This window comes from Echinops telfairi, unplaced genomic scaffold, assembly GCF_000313985.2.
Source record: "Echinops telfairi isolate 266 unplaced genomic scaffold, ASM31398v2 ScPeMD7_7421;HRSCAF=8459, whole genome shotgun sequence".
In the NCBI taxonomy this organism is placed as follows: Eukaryota; Metazoa; Chordata; class Mammalia; order Afrosoricida; family Tenrecidae; genus Echinops; species Echinops telfairi.
Window position 1 is genome coordinate 4,390,194 of NW_022111321.1, and position 16,764 is coordinate 4,406,957.

Sequence of the window (16,764 nt, forward strand, 5' to 3'; positions counted from 1 at the left end):
ACTTTTCAGCTAGCAGCCCAGTGCCTAACCCCCAGGGCCCAGCCCTGCTGTGTTCAGCTGTAACTGCTTCGTTGGACCACATTCTCACATGTCACGCTTGATGGTTTGTTTACCTCCATGCATTTTAGCTGAGGCCTCTTTCAGGAAGGCAGACAAGGCCTCCAGGGCTGTATTCTAATGATGAAGGGTGGTAGTCTAATGATGAAGGACTGTAGTGTAACGATGAAGGACTGTATTCTAATGATGAAGGATTGTAGTCTAATGATGAAGGACTGTAGTCTAACGATGAAGGACTGTATTCTAATGATGAAGGGCGTTAGTCTAATGATGAAGGACTGTAGTCTAACGATGAGGGACTGTATTCTAATGATGAAGGATTGTAGTCTAATGATTAAGAACTGTATTCTAATGATGAAAGATGGTAGTCTAATAATGAAGGGCTGTATTCTAATGATGAAGGGCTGTATTCTAATGAAGGGTGGGAGTCTAATGATGAAGGGCAGTAGTCTAATGATAAAGGGCTGTATTCTAATGATGAAGGGTGGGAGTCTAATGATGAAGGGCTGTATTCTAATGATAAAGGGCTGTATTCTAATGATGAAGGGCAATAGTCTAATGATGAAGGGCTGTATTCTAATGATGAAGGATGGTAGTCTAATGATGAGGGACTGTATTCTAATGATGATGGGTGGTAGTCTAATGATGAAGGACAGTAGTCTAATAATGAAGGGTGGTAGTCTAATGATGTAGGGCTGTATTTTAATAATGAAGGACGGTAGTCTAATAATGAAGGACTGTATTCTAATGATGAAGGGCTGTAGTCTAATGATGAAAGGCTGTGGTCTAATGAAGAATTGTAGTCTACTGATGAAGGATTGTGGTCTAATGATAAAGGGTGGTAGTCTACTGATGAAGGACTGTAGTCTAATGATGACTGTGGTCTAATGATGAAGGGCTGTATTCTAATTATGAAGGACTGTAGTTTCATGATGAAGGACTGAGAGCTAATGATGAAGGACTGTAGTCTTATGATGAAGGACTGAGTGCTAATGATGAATGGCTGTATTCTAATGTGGTCTAATGGTGCAGGGATGTATTCTAATGATGAAAGATAGTAGTCTATGAACAATCTGGAGGAGAAAACAATGGGACCGACAGTTCCAGGGGAAATGGGAGACGGGAAGGTGGGGGGAAAGGTAGTGGTGTTAACAAACCCAGGAACAAGGGAACAACAAGTGGTCCAAATCGGTGGTGAGGAGGGTGTAGAAGGCCTGGTAAGTCATGATCAAGGGTAATGTAACCAAGAGGAATTACTGAAACCCAAATGAAGACTGAGCATGATAGTGGGACAAGAGGAAAGTCAGAGGAAATAAAGGAAAGAGCAAGGAGGCAAAGGGCATTTATAGAGGTCTAAATAAAGGCATGTACATATATAGATATATTTATATATGATGATGGGGAAATAGATCTATATGCATGCAGTATATTTATAGGCTTAGTATTAAGGTAGCAGATGGACATTGGGCGTCCATTCAAGTACTCCCTCAATGCAAAAATACTTTGTTCTATTAAACTAGCATTCCATGATGCTCACCTTCCCGACACAATCGCTTAAGACAAAGTGGGTGCATAAGCAAATGTGGCGAAGAAAGCTGATGGTGCCCGGCTATCAAGAGATATAGCATCTGGAGTCTTAAAGGCTTGAAGGTAAACAAGTGGCCATCTAGCTCAGAAGCAACAAAGCCCACATGGAAGAAGCACACCAGCCTGTGCGATCATGAGGTGTCAAAGGGATCAGGTATCAGGCATCATCGGAACAAAAAATCATATCATTGTGAATGAGGGGAGGGAGTGCGGAGTGGAGACCCAAAGCCCATCTGTAGGCTATTGGACATCCTCTTACAGAAGGATCTCAGGGAGTTGACAAGCCAATTGGGGTACGATGTAACAACGATGAAACATACAACTTTCCTCTAGTTCCTAAATGCTTCCTCCTCCGCCCACTGTCATGATCCCAATTCTACCTTACAAATCTGGCTAGACCAGAGGATGGACACTGGTACCGATAGGAACTGGAATCACAGGGAATCCAGGGCAGATGCTCCCTTCAGGACCAGTGGTGAGAGTGGCAATACTGGGAGGGTGGAGGAAGGGTGGGTTGAAAAGGGGGAACCGATTACAAGGATCTACATATAACCTCCTCCCTGGGGGATGGAAAACAGAAAAGTGGGTGAAGGGAGACGTCGGACAGGGCAAGATATGACAAAATAATAATTTATAAATTATCAAGGGTTCATGATAGCATCTGGGGTCTGAGGGAGGGGGGAGCGAGGAGGGAGGGGAAAGAATGAGGAGCTGATACCATGGGCTTAGGTGGAAAGCAAATGTTTTGAGAATGATGAGGGCAATGAATGTACAAATGTACTTTACACAATTGATGTCTGTATGGATTGTGATAAGAGTTGTACGAGCCCTAATAAAATGATTAGACAAAAAGAAAAGAAAGACAGTAGTCTAATGGTGAAGTGTGGTAGTCTCACGATGAAGGACCGTAGTCTCTTGATGAGGGGCATGTATGGACTTTGAGGTTGTCCATACCTGGGTTTGATTTCGTTTCTCCCACTCGCTGACCAGGAGGCCTGAGAAAGGTCACCTAACCCTTGTTTCATCATCTGTGAAGTGAGAAGAAGAATCCCAGCCTCCTAAGCAGTGAGAAGTCGGGGCTCCAGCCAGTCCCGGGCACCAAGTGAACCCTCCTTACGTGGTGGCTCTTGCTGGGACAGATGCTGTTGGGAATGTTCTGGAACAGAACGTTAAGATTTCGACTATGGTTCGAACATTGAGGTGTGAAGTTAGGAGATGTGATATGTTTGGCTGAATCATTTCTTATTAATTTAGCATTCATAATAAATAGAGAGATTATTGTGCCTTTTAGCCTAAGACACATTACTTAGATGGCACACTTATCTTATTTTTACTAATTGTTGTTAATTAGGAGCAATTAGGTGGATAAAACCGGTGACAGAAATAGTTGTTTTTGACCAGTTATTTTCAGTCAGATACCTGCTCCCAGCCAGACTGCTTTTGAATCTCTCTCTGTCTGTCCCCGCTCTCCCACCTCACCAGCCCTTCTCTCCACCCACCTTGCCCCAACTCTCTGAGGATAAGGGAGTGTCTTCTCCATCTTTCGACCCTGGTCCTCAACACATTTGTTGCACTGACCTGGCCTGAGCCTCAGGCAGCAGCCCACGGGCCAGGATGTGGAGTAGAATGCCAGTGTGCAGCAGGACTTGCTGGAGCCTCATTTCCCAAGAGGATCACGCTCCATTTCAAATACTGACTGGGTCCTCACTTGATGGTCAAATACCGAAAGAGAGAGATGCCCAGTGATAGATGGAAGTAACACTGTCACTCTGAGAAAGTGGCCAAGTGTAGAACAGAGCCCAGTGGCGGAATGGCTAATCACACCACTGCTGACCCACTGGTTTGGTGGTTCAAACCCACCAGCCACCACCCTGAGAGACCTGGTGAACTGCTTCCGTATAGATGGAAGCCTGGGAACACCAGAGACACTCCTGCTCTGCCACCTGGGTCGTAAGGACTCGGAATCGGCTCTTCGGCACACAGCAGTGTGAGGAGCTGCCTAGTACCAGTAGCCCTGGCCCGTGGTGTCGTGGAGTTACCAGGGCCCACACTCAGAACAGCTGTGGAGTGAGAGTTAGTAAAAGGAGAAAGACAAGGCTTTCGACTTCTGTGAAGAGTCACCGTCTCGGAAACGCAGAGGGGCCAGTCCACTCTGTCCCCTAGGCTGCGGAGAGTCAGTCTCACCCCGATTTCAGGGAGCTGAGTTGTGAGGACAGTTAGTACTCTGTCCTCTGCGCCGGTTGCAGCATGTCGTCTGCCGGCGTCCTCATTCTCAGGTGTCCCCCGCAGATGGATTTCAGGGTCACAACCCTGCTGTACGGCAGGCTCTCAAAACTGGAGCCGGAGGAACGTGTCTGATTTGGGCAGAGTCATCGTTAGCCCAGGACTACCTGTCTGCCATGTGATTCCAAGGGTCGTGAGCTTTGGTCTTTTAAGTTATGTGTGTCCCTTCATACTAACAAGTTTAGGAAGGGACTGTCGGGGACTCGGAAGTTAAACAGGGGCACGTGACTGACTAAAGAGGCCGCTGAAGGAACTCGGCCGCCAGCCAGTGAGATCAGAGGGCCAGTTCTGTGAGCACCATGCTCTGTCCTGACTGTGCTGAACCAAAGATGATAGTGGCGTCCCGTGATCCCAGCGTGTCCTGTGTTGTCAGGGATACGACGATCATCAACCACTCTCGGAACGGCAGCTATGGCGAGAGCTCGCTGGAGGCCCGCATCTGGCAGGAGGAGGAGGAGGTGGTGCAGGCCAGCAGGAGGTGTCAGGACATGGAGTACACGTAAGGAGGGCTGGGTGGGCAGTGCGTCGCCGGGTCCACTGCGGAGCCCCCAGCCCGCACATATGCGCGCTCCCATCCCAGCCCCTTCCAGGCACCAGTGCTTCTGCCACCCTGTCTCCGTGGCTGTGAGCTGGCTCTCATGGGGCAGCTCAGCCCGGGGCAAACCGCTACCTGCAGCTTCAGCAGGGGACTGGCACCTGCTGTTTCCGTGATATAGCCTCACGGAGGCCGAGTGTAGTGACAGAAGAATGCCCATGGTGTTTCTGGGTCTCTCTCTCCCTCTCTCAACTTCCAGGGAGCTGGAAAAGGGAAATCATTCCAAAGGCTCAAGGATTCTTGAGCCAGAATTTCTGTATCGCGGCTAGAGAGGATGAACTTGTTAGCGAATGCATTCTCTTGTGGGTTCGACAAGATTGGGGGCAGGCCTGTGACGTAGTGAAATGAGTCTGCCTCCCAGTAGCGATGGAGTGGGGGGCCTCAGCTCTCCATTTCTAGACCTTTATAGGAAACGTTGTATAGAATATAGAACTTGGTAGTTGATAGACTCAGAGTTATTACTCTGAGTGGTGAAAAGCGCCCACCTGCTTCCTACTTTATTGGGGGACCTTGGTGCCCTGGGGGTCAGCCTGTCTCCGTCCCAAGAACCTCGTGGTCCGTTTCCCCTCAGAAATCTACTTCCATCTGTAAGCTTGCGTGCTCTGCATCTTCCCAATCCCCTTGCTAGGTCACGCTGGGCCCTCAGAGGGTGGACCCAGGAGGTGTCCCCAGCCCGTCTCAGGTTCTCACTGCACGTCCTCAGGTTCTAGCAAGCCCTTTGATTCCCGTGGGGCCAGCTAAAGGCAGTCTTTGGTGAAAGAGCCCTCTTCCACCATTTGTAGATTATTAGACACTTGCGCACTTCACCTGCCGTGAACGAACGCCCCTCCCTGAGTTAGCATTAAAATTGTCTGCCCAGCCAAAGAGAACTGGTTCGGGCTTTTCCAATGACAATGATTTTTTTTTTTTAACCCAAACCCTTTACAGTATTAAAAATCTGCATGCCAAAATCATAGAGAAGGATGCCATGATTAAGGTCCTTCAGCAGCGATCCCGGAAGGATGCTGGGAAGACAGACTCCTCCAGCCTGCGGCCCGCCCGCTCCGTCCCGTCCATTGCTGCAGCCACGGGCACACACTCCCGCCAGACCTCTCTGACCAGCAACCAGCTGGCCGAAGAGAGGAAGGAAGAGAGGGCCTGGAAGGGGAGCATCGGTGAGCTGCGTCCCTCCCCAACCCCGGATCAGGAAAGCAAAAGCTTTTCAGACAAAAGCCGTGAAAGGCAGTCTTGTGGGCAGGCTGAGTCCTAAACATCATTCGAATGGTGCCCTGGCTCCACTGGTCACAGGATACGCCAGTGGTACAGAGCATCTCTGAGCCTCGGTCTGCTCATCTCTAAAATGGGCAGGGTCCTTCCGCCCACCTTCAGTCGTGGATATGAAGTGGTCCATGTACTAGCTCGCAGGGACACCGGCTTCCAGGTGCTTACTTTCTCATCTGTCGTGGACAGTCCCCTGTAGGTGTCACTTCACGCTTACCTTACCTTTTGGCTTAATCTGCCGCCAGAAGCATGGCGTGGATTCTGAAAGCCACTGAAGTAGGTTGTTTTCCCTCTGTGTTGACTCGTCTCGTAATTATTACTCGTTCCTGAAATTCCAGGCCGTTTGTACAGCATAAAAGGAGGAAAGCCCAGGGATGCCAGGCCTCTCTGAGCGTGGTTCTGCCTCAGTCCAGCCTGACGACCTCTCTGCCTCTGATTCCTTCCCTAGCAAAGGGGTCCTGGCCTGCAGGACACAGGGAGTCTCTGTGGAAGTGGCAGAGCCCGCCTTGCCTGCAGGCAGCATCCCCAGACACGCTCCCTGCTCTTCCCTGGCCCTCTGACGGAGTTCCCCGGGTTAGCGTGTGCTTTGTTTCTCTGGGGCTGAGAGCCAGCTCTCCCGGCACAGGACACCACAGGAGCCAATGGGTTGACAAGACCGAGAGGGTGCACCCCACAGTTAGGAGATCAAAGGCTCCAGCCAGACCTCTGTTTGAAGTCCTTCCACGGGGTCACTTCAGCTGCCCCTGACCCTGGAGGATGTGCACTTCAAAGAGGACGTGTGTGGACAACAGATGTCAGCATCAAAGCCCCTGCCAAGGGCACTTGCAGAGCCGTTAGGGTGCCTGGGAGGCAGGCCTGGTTAAGGAGACTGAAAATGTGGTGGGTCTGATGGAAGCCTCCCTGGGAGAAGCTGGCCACCCAGGCAGGCCGGGCCTGCGTTGGGCACAAGCCAAGCCTGGGAGCTGAGGACGGGTGGCCTGCAGGAACAGTTGCTAGGTCCGTCCCGTTGCTGTGCAGAATCTTACATGGACTGGTGCCCGTGCATCATGAGTATTGAATAGGCCATGCCCAGTCCCCCAGAGCTTTGACCGCCTCTTCCCCATTGGACTGGAAGGAGGTACAGGTGACAGAGCTTTCTCTCCTCCGCCTCCTGCCCCCGAGGTTCGGCTCTGGTCTAGTGGACCCTGCACTCCCCATGAGAACATCGCTGTCAGACTCGAGCCTTCCGCAAGCAGGGCGGCACGGTGGACAGGGCACCGACTGTCTGAAGCCCATCTCTGCTACAGACAACTTTGAACTTGGCATTTCCCTGAGCTTCTGCTTCTGTGTCCATCAGGCAAAGCTAGGAGTACTGTGAAAAGAGAAAGGAGACATCCAGAGTGTGGTCCAGGGACCAGCCGCAGCAGCGCCTGGGACTTTGGGCGACGACATTTCACGGGGCAGACGTCTAGGGAGGGGCATATAGAGAGGTGTTTCTCAGTGCTCCCCAGTGCTCCCAGTTTTACCAGGCCTGTGATACATGCGCATGAAATGCTAGGTGAATGAATCAAGCAATCCTCAGTCAAAGAAAATGACCTCCAAGGCAGGTTGAAAACAGATGGCATTGAAAGAGTTGTTCTCCCCCTCCCCCCCGCCCCCCAGGACTGCTGCTGGGGAAGGAGCACCATGAACCCTCCTCGGCACCCATGCTGCCAGCCCCACCCACCGCGGCCCTGACTCCGACTGCTTCCACCACAGTGGCCAGCAGCGCCCACGCTAAGACAGGCAGCAAGGACAGCAGCACCCAGACGGACAAGAGCACCGAACTCTTCTGGCCCAGCATGGCCTCCCTCCCCACCCGCAGCAGGCTGGGCATGACCCCCTCCAACAGCCCCGCCCTGAAACACCCTGCCACCAGGGGCCCTGCAGAGAAGCCTGGTAGGTGCTCGCTCACCCTTGGGAACTGGAGGACTGGCTCCAGGGCAGGCTTCTTGTTGCGCTGGGGAGGGCTGGTTTTGAAATGTGGTCTTGATGTCGCTAATGTGCTTGGCCTCTGCTCTTTATTGCTGTGAGACTCAGCTTTACTTCTACTGTACATCATGTAGAATGAGTACACAGCTGCACCCGCCTTTCCCACGTGTACTGTAAAACTAACCCATCCCCAGAAAGAGTGGAAATAGATGCCCCAACAGAGCTAGAAAACTGGTCCGTGTTTGTGTTTGGGAGCTAGTAGCAGACAAGAGGAGCCCAGTGGCACAGTGATTGCACACTCACTGGACTGCCGAGAGGTTGGTGGGTTTGAACCCTCCTGGGGGCTCCGGGAGGAAGAGCAGGTCAGCTTCGGAGTCAGAACCTGCCCCATCACAGGTGGTCTCTGCGAGTTATTGTCCACTCAGCTAGGTTTTAGATGCCGCACAAGCATCTAGAAACCGGGGTATTGCCTGCAAGACATTCACATATCAAGGTTTCAGGGTGCAGCGGGTTCGTCCTGATGGGAGAAGATGGGTGGTTGTAGGGTCACTTAACTTCTGGCACAGCCTTGGCGCCACTGCTAGTGAGTGGCATTGGTAGAGCTTGTGAGAGGAGGCGGCTTGGGAAGAGCGCTTTGTGGGGGTCCCTGAGTGTCCGGGTAAACGGTGTGTGGGGGTTGTAACTAGTGTGGAGGTTGAATTCTTGGGATGAACTTTACCAGGTAAAGCAGATAGTGGGCACCTGACCATTTTGATGTAATGGGAGGAGAAAGGGTGAGTGTAAGGAGCGCCCCACGAAGTCCCAAGGTCACTCTCACCCACTCCATCCTGTTCCCATCACCACCCTGATGGTGAATGTCTTTTATATGATCCTGAGCTCTGGGACCAGCATGGTGCGTACCTCATAGCACTAAGTTCTCACCCACTGCTGTCTCTGGGCTCCCTGCCTGCAGGCGCGTGTGGGAGGAGCGTAGGAGGGATTGTGCTGTTCTGATGCACCCTTTCGTTTGGCAGAAAGCTCGCCTGGCCACGGGAAAGCCCCCGACCATGGGAAAGGCCGAGTCAGCAGCGTGCTCCACAAGGCCGAGTTCCCCGACGGAGAGATGATGGAAGTGCTCATCTGACGCCCTCCCTGGGGCGCTTCGAGCCGAAAGAACACTGGCAAACAAGGGACATGGCAAAGAGGAAGAGGGAAGGTCACGGAGGTTGTGGGGGGAAAGCAAGATGATTTGAACAGATATGGATTTCAGATCCCAGGAACCATTTTTATAAATGTAAAAATAAGACACACGTGCACGCATACACACATACAAACCAGGAGACCTACGTGACTGGAGAGAGAGGCACGTGTTACAAATTTGTCTTGCACATGGTGGAAGAGAGAAGATGCCTGTAGGTTTGGAAACAAAGTGGAGGTGAAATAGGAGACGGAATGTTTCACCGTACAAAAATGAATCTCTTGGGGGTAGGGTCTGTGTACCTCCATTCTCTGCTTATAAACAGATAAGCCTGAGCATGGATCTTCCTTGGGCCACCCCATCTCCTTGCCCCTTAGCATGTTGGTTGAAATCTAGGGCCAGTCTTAGTATCATGCACACAGGACTCGGTGTTCATACATCATCACTCGGGCCATCCTCCCAGTGTCTGTGAGTGAGTGAGTGAGTGTAAGAGACAATGAGAAGGAATGCTTGCAGATGATGAGGAGTGAAAAAGTGGTCTTCACTTAGGGCCCTGTGTGGCACGGGTCGTCAGAGACCATTGGACTTTGGGACTTTTGCGGGAGTCGGCAGTGTGTTGAAGCAGATGGGCGTGTTAGGATCTCGGCCTAGCCCCTTGTCCCGGACTTCTCTCCCCCACCTGTTTTCACTTTCTCCCCCATACCGTTCTCCCCCAGTCTCTTTTCACTTTCCGTTTTGCCTCTCTATCCTCCCACCCCACCCCTGTCTCTTTCCAGGAAGCCGTGGCAGTGTTGTTGAGGTCTGGGGATGGTCAGAGCATTATCTGAACTGTGTTCTGTCCTGGGGGTTCTCAGCAACCCGGGAGACAGAATGGGGCGCTGGCTTCGTGTCCGCTTTCCTCCCACCCCGAGTGGGGCTGCAGCTGTGAACATCATTCTGACTGTGGGTGAGCTAGGAGAGGGCGGGGAACTGCAGCAGCCGTTGTGGCCTCCTGCAGTCAGGCCCTGGCACCCACCATCTTCCAGGAGCTTATTCACGTCCACCTTGTGGTTCTGTTAGGGTCTTTCCAGCCTGCGCCCCAGGCAACGGCGCTCCACGCTCAGTAGTCTTGGCAGCCACTTTCTGGGATGGGTGGCCCTCAGCAAGTCCCGCCACCCCTGCCCTGCGCTCCTGCTGGCTGTGGGTGAGCCTGTGTACTGCCGTGGATGCTGTGACTTCTGTCGGGATGTGAGGGCTCACACAGTGGTTTCTTGGCTGTGAGCTGACCCTGAAGCCTGTCAGACAGGGCCACGTACAGCAGGTGGGGGTGTAGGAGCGTTCCACTTGTCCACAACATGACAGAGCTACCAGGGAAAGGAGCCGGGCGTGTATGGTGAGCCTCACATAAGACTCGTGGACACCGGCTTCCTTTACAAATCCTGGAGGTGCCAGATCAGCTGGAGTCTGGCTTTCTCGGGTTCCTTTCCTCGGGAAAACGTAAAATACAAGCCCTAAGACGTTTCCAAAGCTCCTCTAAATGAATCAGGTACATTAATGGGAATGTTTGCCCTGATGGCTTCTTTGGGGGGCTAATCTCTAGAGTGGAACCTGGGTGAAGTTCTAGCCTCCCCAAACTGGGGGTGGTAAGGGCTGTAAGCTCCCGTAAGGTGGGGTCCAGGGTGCCCTCAACCATCGACTCTCCCCAGCACATGCTCTGCGCGAGCGCCAAGCTTGGGCCTCATGCGTGTGTGCCCTTTCGAGTCATAGTAAACACCACAGACTGGACATCCAGGGCGCGGAGAGGCTGGGCAGCTCCCTTTGGCACCTGCTGGTGGGAGAGACAGGAGGCCTTGCCACGGGGGGATAGGGCTGCTCACAGCGAGGGTGAGGCCGTGGGAGAGAAGTCCCATGGCCATCACTTTTCATGGGAGACAAGACTCACTGGGTGGCTACCAACACCCTTAAGGACCTTTGGGTGCCTAGTTCATGTGAGGGGTGGCCCAGAAAGGAGACCAGGGGATAAGTCAGTTCTGCAAGCCCGAATGCAGCAGTGGGTGAGAGGAGAGTTCAGTCCTTGTTTCCAGGGGCCTGTCTGCCCCCCCCCCCCGGTGGGTGGGGGGTGTCAAAGCAAGCTTGCCTGCCTACTCTACCAGAGCCCAGCCCCTGCGGTGCCAGGCTGTTTGCATTGTTAAGAGCAAATAGAGCCACAGCCAACATTTCTTGGCTGCTTCTTCCATCACTGCTCCTTCTGCCATGCTGAGACTCTTCCTTGAGAATAGGCCCTGAGCGTGAGAACTTCTGTTCGGGGGCTTCCCCAGCTAGCCAGTTCCCTCAGTCCTGTCATCGCCACAGCTGGCTTGAAGCCTGCCTGGCAAGTAGGTAAAGGGGATTGATCGCATGGCCTGACCACTCACTGAGCCCTGGGCAGTTTGCAATATAGCATCTCGCTTGATTTTCAAAAAAACACGATGAACTTATAGTACTTACAGGACGCAAGTGCTGTAGTAAGTTCCTGTTGATTATTCTTGAAACCACCTTGACCGAAGAAAGTTTCATTTCCTTTATTTCACACAGATGAGGCAACAGGCTCAGGGAGGGGAGCCCCTTCCCAAGGCCTCACAGCCAGGAGTTGGGCTTTGAAGCAGGGATCGGAGCAAGGAGGTGTGCCCTAACTAGCAGACCACACTGCCTCCTCTAACCCGGAGATCATAATCCCCCTGCAGCACCCATCTCTGCTCTGCCTTGTACACACTTGAATGCACACGCACACCCACACGCGCGTGGACGGACTCAAGAGCGGCTGCCATACCTCTCTCAGGATCAGAAACAGGATCAACCCAGAATGCCTAGTTTTGCCCGTACACAGCAGGAGCGGATGGAGAGGCTTGTATTCCATCACCAGCGGGCTGCAAAAGACATCTGACAAGCTCATCCACGTTGCCTAGGGACCTTGACTTCTTCAAAACTCCACAGTGGTGTGTGATTGTGGAACTTGGGGAGATTCTCTGTCAGCAGCAAGGCAAAAGCTCTGGCTTCCTGTGAAGATGTGCCCAAGTAATTCTGCTTCATCCTGGAGTGTTGTCTGGAAGCTTCTGCCGGCTGCCCAAAGTGGAATAGGGGGTGTTGGGTTCAGGCCTCTGCCTCCAGACGTTTCACTAAGCAGAGGGTCTGGTGCCCGTGGACGTTGACTGTCTGCAGCTCCGTAGAGCTGAACTGCCAGGCAGCACTTGTTTGTCCAAAACTCACTGCCTCCCCTTCTCAGTTTGTCCTCTGTCTCCCAGACATTGGTACTGGTGACCACACTGAGCGTGTGCACAGCAGGTACTGGGGCAGGTGGGAGACCAGGATGTGGTCAACACTTGCTCCTTGAGTTCTCCAGGGGTAGGAATTTGAACAGCACAGGGCTCAGCGTCTCTGGGTAGGGAGGCATTTCCTCCAAATGAGTTCGGAGCGTGAAGCAGTGACCGCAGTAGTTGTGTTAGGCAGGGAAAGGCTGTCAGAACTGCCTCCCCTGCACAGAATAATGCCCCGTCGGGTGTTGGTTTTCTGTTCTTTTTTTCCTTGCCAATTGGTGTGTTTAAAATGTATGCATCTGGTGTGAGAAATGTATATTGGGTCTGCCGTGGACGTGCGGCTCGGTGGGAGATTTTTAAGACATTTTAATGAGCAGATTTCAGAAGTTCCCGAAAGCTGGTCAGCTGCGAGTGGTTGCAGGTCAGCATTTCAATACATGGATTTTTTTTTTTTCCTGGAACTAATGTGCATTGTTTTTGTCTTGCTGTTTCACTCCGCCCTTTAAGTAGTGTAACTTTCATCTCATTTAGTAAGTGAATGGTAGATAGACATGCATATTTAAGTGCATGCACGTGGAGAATGATGCTTAGGCTGTGTGCTTAGCTCCTTTGCTCTCCTAAATACAGAGAAGATCTGAGTTTCCCATCTCAGCCGATGGTCCTGGGAGCCGGTTGCTGCAGAGCCACCCAAGTAGAAAGACCCTGATGAGAATGACCTTGGGGACCAGGCATGTGCCTGTGGCTAGCTAACCTTAGAGATGAGAAACCATCCCTCTGAGGATGGATTCAAGGTCTGAAAATCATCCAGAGTCGCTCACAGCTCTGTTGAATGAAAAATGATAGGCGATTACATCGTCACATCATTCTAGCTTCCTTAAAAAAGAAAAGAAAATTCCCCAGGTGGGTCTCTGGCAGCCCCTCCACTTGAGGCCTTCAGAGCCTCAGTAGTCAATACCCCAGGTAACTCGCAGTGGATTCGCTTTCACAACTCAATCCCCTGCCGTGCCTCAGGCGCTTCAATACCTGGGCACTCCCTACAGGCGTTAGGCATCCACTCACTTAGGATAAGCCCCTATCGGGATCCTCTAAAGACACCTTATACTCCAAGTGCATGTGATTGCCCTGCTGCTCGACATTTCTGAGGTGCTTTGTCACGAACCTTCGCTTTCTCCCAGAATTAAAAGACTGCTCTCTGCTAGTGAAGTGCATATACAGCATCTCCTTGTGTCCGTCCGTCCCTGAAGTGCTGATGCCCCGTGGCATGCGTACCTGTGCTTTCTTTGCCCAGCCTTCTACTCCCAGACCAGACCACCCATAAGGAGGTAGTGCAAAGAAGAATGTCAGCGAGCTTGTGCACAGCGGTTTGATCTGAGCCGGGATGTGTGTCCAGTGCCTCGGAGGAAGGGCGGTGAGGCACGAGGGACCCGTGTAAACTAGCCTGGGATCCCGGGCTCCGCCCGCCCGGGTGCGCCTGTCTGCACGGAGCACTGCGGCCCAGAAGTCTGTGTACACACTGCGCTGGCGTCCAAGAGCACAGCACACCCCCCACGGCAAATATCCATGTGGTTGGTCAGCCAAAGACTTTCCTATTCTTTGCTGCTTAAACGTGTGCCTTAATATTGTATATAATAAATGGATGAAATGGAAAAATGGCTGTTTCCTTCGCTGCTGTCCTCTGCCTGCCCGGAGCAGAATGTACATGTGTTGCTCCGCAGATGTTTAACTTCCTTTCACTGCTGTGGGGCCGCTTCATTGTGTAGCTTTGCTTCCAGGAGGGTTGGCTCCCTTTCCTGGGGGCCTTATGCTCACAGGGCCCTCCCCTTCGCAGACACACACACACACACACCCCTCGATTCGGAGAGGAAATGTCGCCCAGGCTACACGGGCAGGCTGCCCTCTCTGCCACCTTCAGACCAAATGTAATCACCATCTTCATAAGGAAACACAGAGAGATGGTGGCCCCAGGGAGGCAGCTTGCACTTCCATCGGAACCCTTACAGAGCCTGTCAGTGAGGCACAACTCCCCACCCCGACCCCCCGCCCAAGGTGAGCTGCAGGAGGTGGTAGCTGCTGGTTGGTGCCTCTGGTCACCGAGGAAAAGGTGCTCTGGTTAAAAAGCCATATGGCAAATTAGTGACATTCGGGCCAGGGTTTCTGACTGCTGCCAGAGAAGATCAGTCCTGCCTGTGAGGGTCCCCATGGGGACCAGGGCCCTGCTGTCACAACCTCTTGCCCACTCCATCCCTGGCCCCCACCGTGCTGTCATTCCCAGCAAGAGCAGGTTTCCATCGCTGGGAGCTTAGGGAGAGTGATGGATATGTGTTTACTGGTGTGGTTGCCATAAATAATCCCTGGGTCCTCGCAACAAGCCTCCTCCTGATTTCAAATGAGGAAGAAATAGCTGTAACCAACCATAGGCAAGTGATGTTTAAAGAAATAAACTGACAGCTGGACTCAGAACCCAGACCTCCCTGTCAGAGCCCGTGTACCCATATGAAAGGTGGGCCAACATGAGCACAGAAGAGCTCAGGTTCGAATCTGCGTGGGCTCTCGGCTACCCAAAGGAATCCATTGCTGAGAACTCTGGGTCTTGGGCCTGTGGACGTGACTTCCCTAACTCAAAGAACAAACGGATGTAGCTCCCAGGCTCTCAGCTCTCTGCACTGCCTGAGAGGATAGCAGGGCCCTCCCTGGACCTGCTGCCTGAAGAGCTGGCCCAGTGCTTGAAGCTCCGGTGAGGGTTGGCCTCTCCACCATTCTGGCTTTTGTCTGGAGCCTTTTATACACCAAGAGAAAGCCTCAAGCCTGACAGTTCAGTGTGTCCCTGCAGGTGGTAGCCACATGATGCTGGGACCTCCAGGCTGCCTGGAGAGCCTGGGCTGGGACCTCCACAGAACCACAGGGACGAGTGATGTGCTTGACAACTACCCAGGCTTGTGGTGATAGGGAGGGAGGTCCCAAAAGACAGCGATGGCGTTCCTTTCTTAAAAATGGTCTGTGGATGAAATCGAATGGGGCCTTGGTCACTGAAGGAGGTCGCTGTGTTTTAACTGTCACCCTTGCGTCAAGCTTGACAACCTGTCTCTGACATTCGCCCTTTAGCTATCCCATCTCCACAGGCGCATGTCATCGTACCTGGTCCAGGTGAGCTGAGCACCTCTCGGGACTAAGCTCCTCTTGGGGTGGACTGTTGGAGAGGGACATGTGGTTTTGAAAAAGCTGAAGTTGGAGCTTCATGGAGCCCAGAAGGCCAAGGATTCCATTCCAATCTAATTCAGATTTCTATCCAAGGTGACTCTTCCCAGGTTCCTGAAGACCCACGACATGTGCACCGAGCATGAGGTGCCCAGACTATGTTGCTGAGCAATTGGGAGTACAATCACTAAGAGCCTGTTGCTGGAAGCTAGTAAAATAAATAGCTTTGTATTCAGATTGGTTTCGTGAGTCCTTCTGAACATTGGTTGAGTTGGCTTTTTAAATCTTCACACTACCACCACCATCACCCCCCACCATAGGTAAAGGTGTTATCATGCATTTTCCCTGAGTTTCCAGTGAGGTCACAGGCTCAGGAAGGGTGCTATGGGGGAGCGGGGACAGAGGGAGGGGGAACTCCACAGCTTATTAAGTGTGAGGAGTCAGAAGACAAACTCCGGCCTGCCCACTCTTCCTTCTGTGGACTTGGAGTTCGTTTGGTTATTGTTTTAGTACTTTGATTTTGTTTTTATCCTCAAAAGAATTAGTAGGCAAATTAAATTAAAATAAATCAAATGTCACTGAGACTTGGACTGCACAGACGGGCAGGGGTCCGGGGTGGCACAGTGGTGAAAAGGCTCGGGCGCTAACTGAAAGGTCAGCTGGTTAAGTCCCCAGCAGTTCCCGGGAGGATGGCGGAGGTGCCTGCTCTCAGGACGGTTCCAGCCTGCTCCTAGAGGGGAGCGATGACTCGGGAAGACTCTGCCGCTGTGGGTTGGATTTGGGTTTGTTTTGCCCTCGTTTCTGGTGGAAAAACAGAGGCAGGGAAGTCATGTCTCTTGCTCAAAGTTATCATCGAGCTTGTGAGCGCCCAGGGCTGAGAGCCAAACCCAGGCAAACTGGCTCCATCCACGCCACCGCACTGTGTGCCCCTCACGATTCCTGAAGCGGGTCTGGCCATGTCACTCCACGGTGGGGAACAGCAGCAGCCTTCATTGCTCCCTGGCCCACGGTCCTTGGGACAGAGGTCAAAGTTCAAGCACTCAGACCCCAGCCCACCTCCTCAGGCTCGTTTCACTCTGGAACCATCCCTGTGCCCCAACCTGCTTTGTGAGTTCCCACTTCTGCCCCCCACCCCGCCTGTGGGAACCCTTGTCCTGGAATGCCCTCTCATCTGTCTGCCCACATCCGATTCGTGGCTCAACATGCGGCTCAAATGTCACTTCTCTCAAGAAGGTCTTTCAGGTCAAAAGGGTCAACGTGAATTGCTTCTCCTCCATCATTAGCTGAGTCGCGTGGAGAAAGTTGCTTCACTGGTCTGAACTCAAAGTGAGCCATCCCTCCACCTGTGAATTCAGGACAGGGGACAGACACCAGGACAAACACCCTTC

General features: G+C 52.4%; 1 protein-coding gene across 1 annotated transcript in view; it reads left to right on the top strand.

Moving 5' to 3' along the window:
• AMOTL1 (angiomotin like 1) overlaps positions 1-13,823 on the top strand; it is a 124,459-nt gene extending 110,636 nt beyond the window's left edge. The window contains exons 10-13 of the mRNA XM_004709020.2: positions 4,301-4,426; positions 5,450-5,676; positions 7,424-7,699; positions 8,746-13,823. Coding sequence (XP_004709077.1) covers positions 4,301-4,426; positions 5,450-5,676; positions 7,424-7,699; positions 8,746-8,855 — 739 coding nt within the window. The 3' untranslated portion in view covers positions 8,856-13,823. The remainder of the gene's footprint in view (positions 1-4,300; positions 4,427-5,449; positions 5,677-7,423; positions 7,700-8,745) is intronic.
• The last annotated feature ends 2,941 nt before the right edge of the window (positions 13,824-16,764 follow it).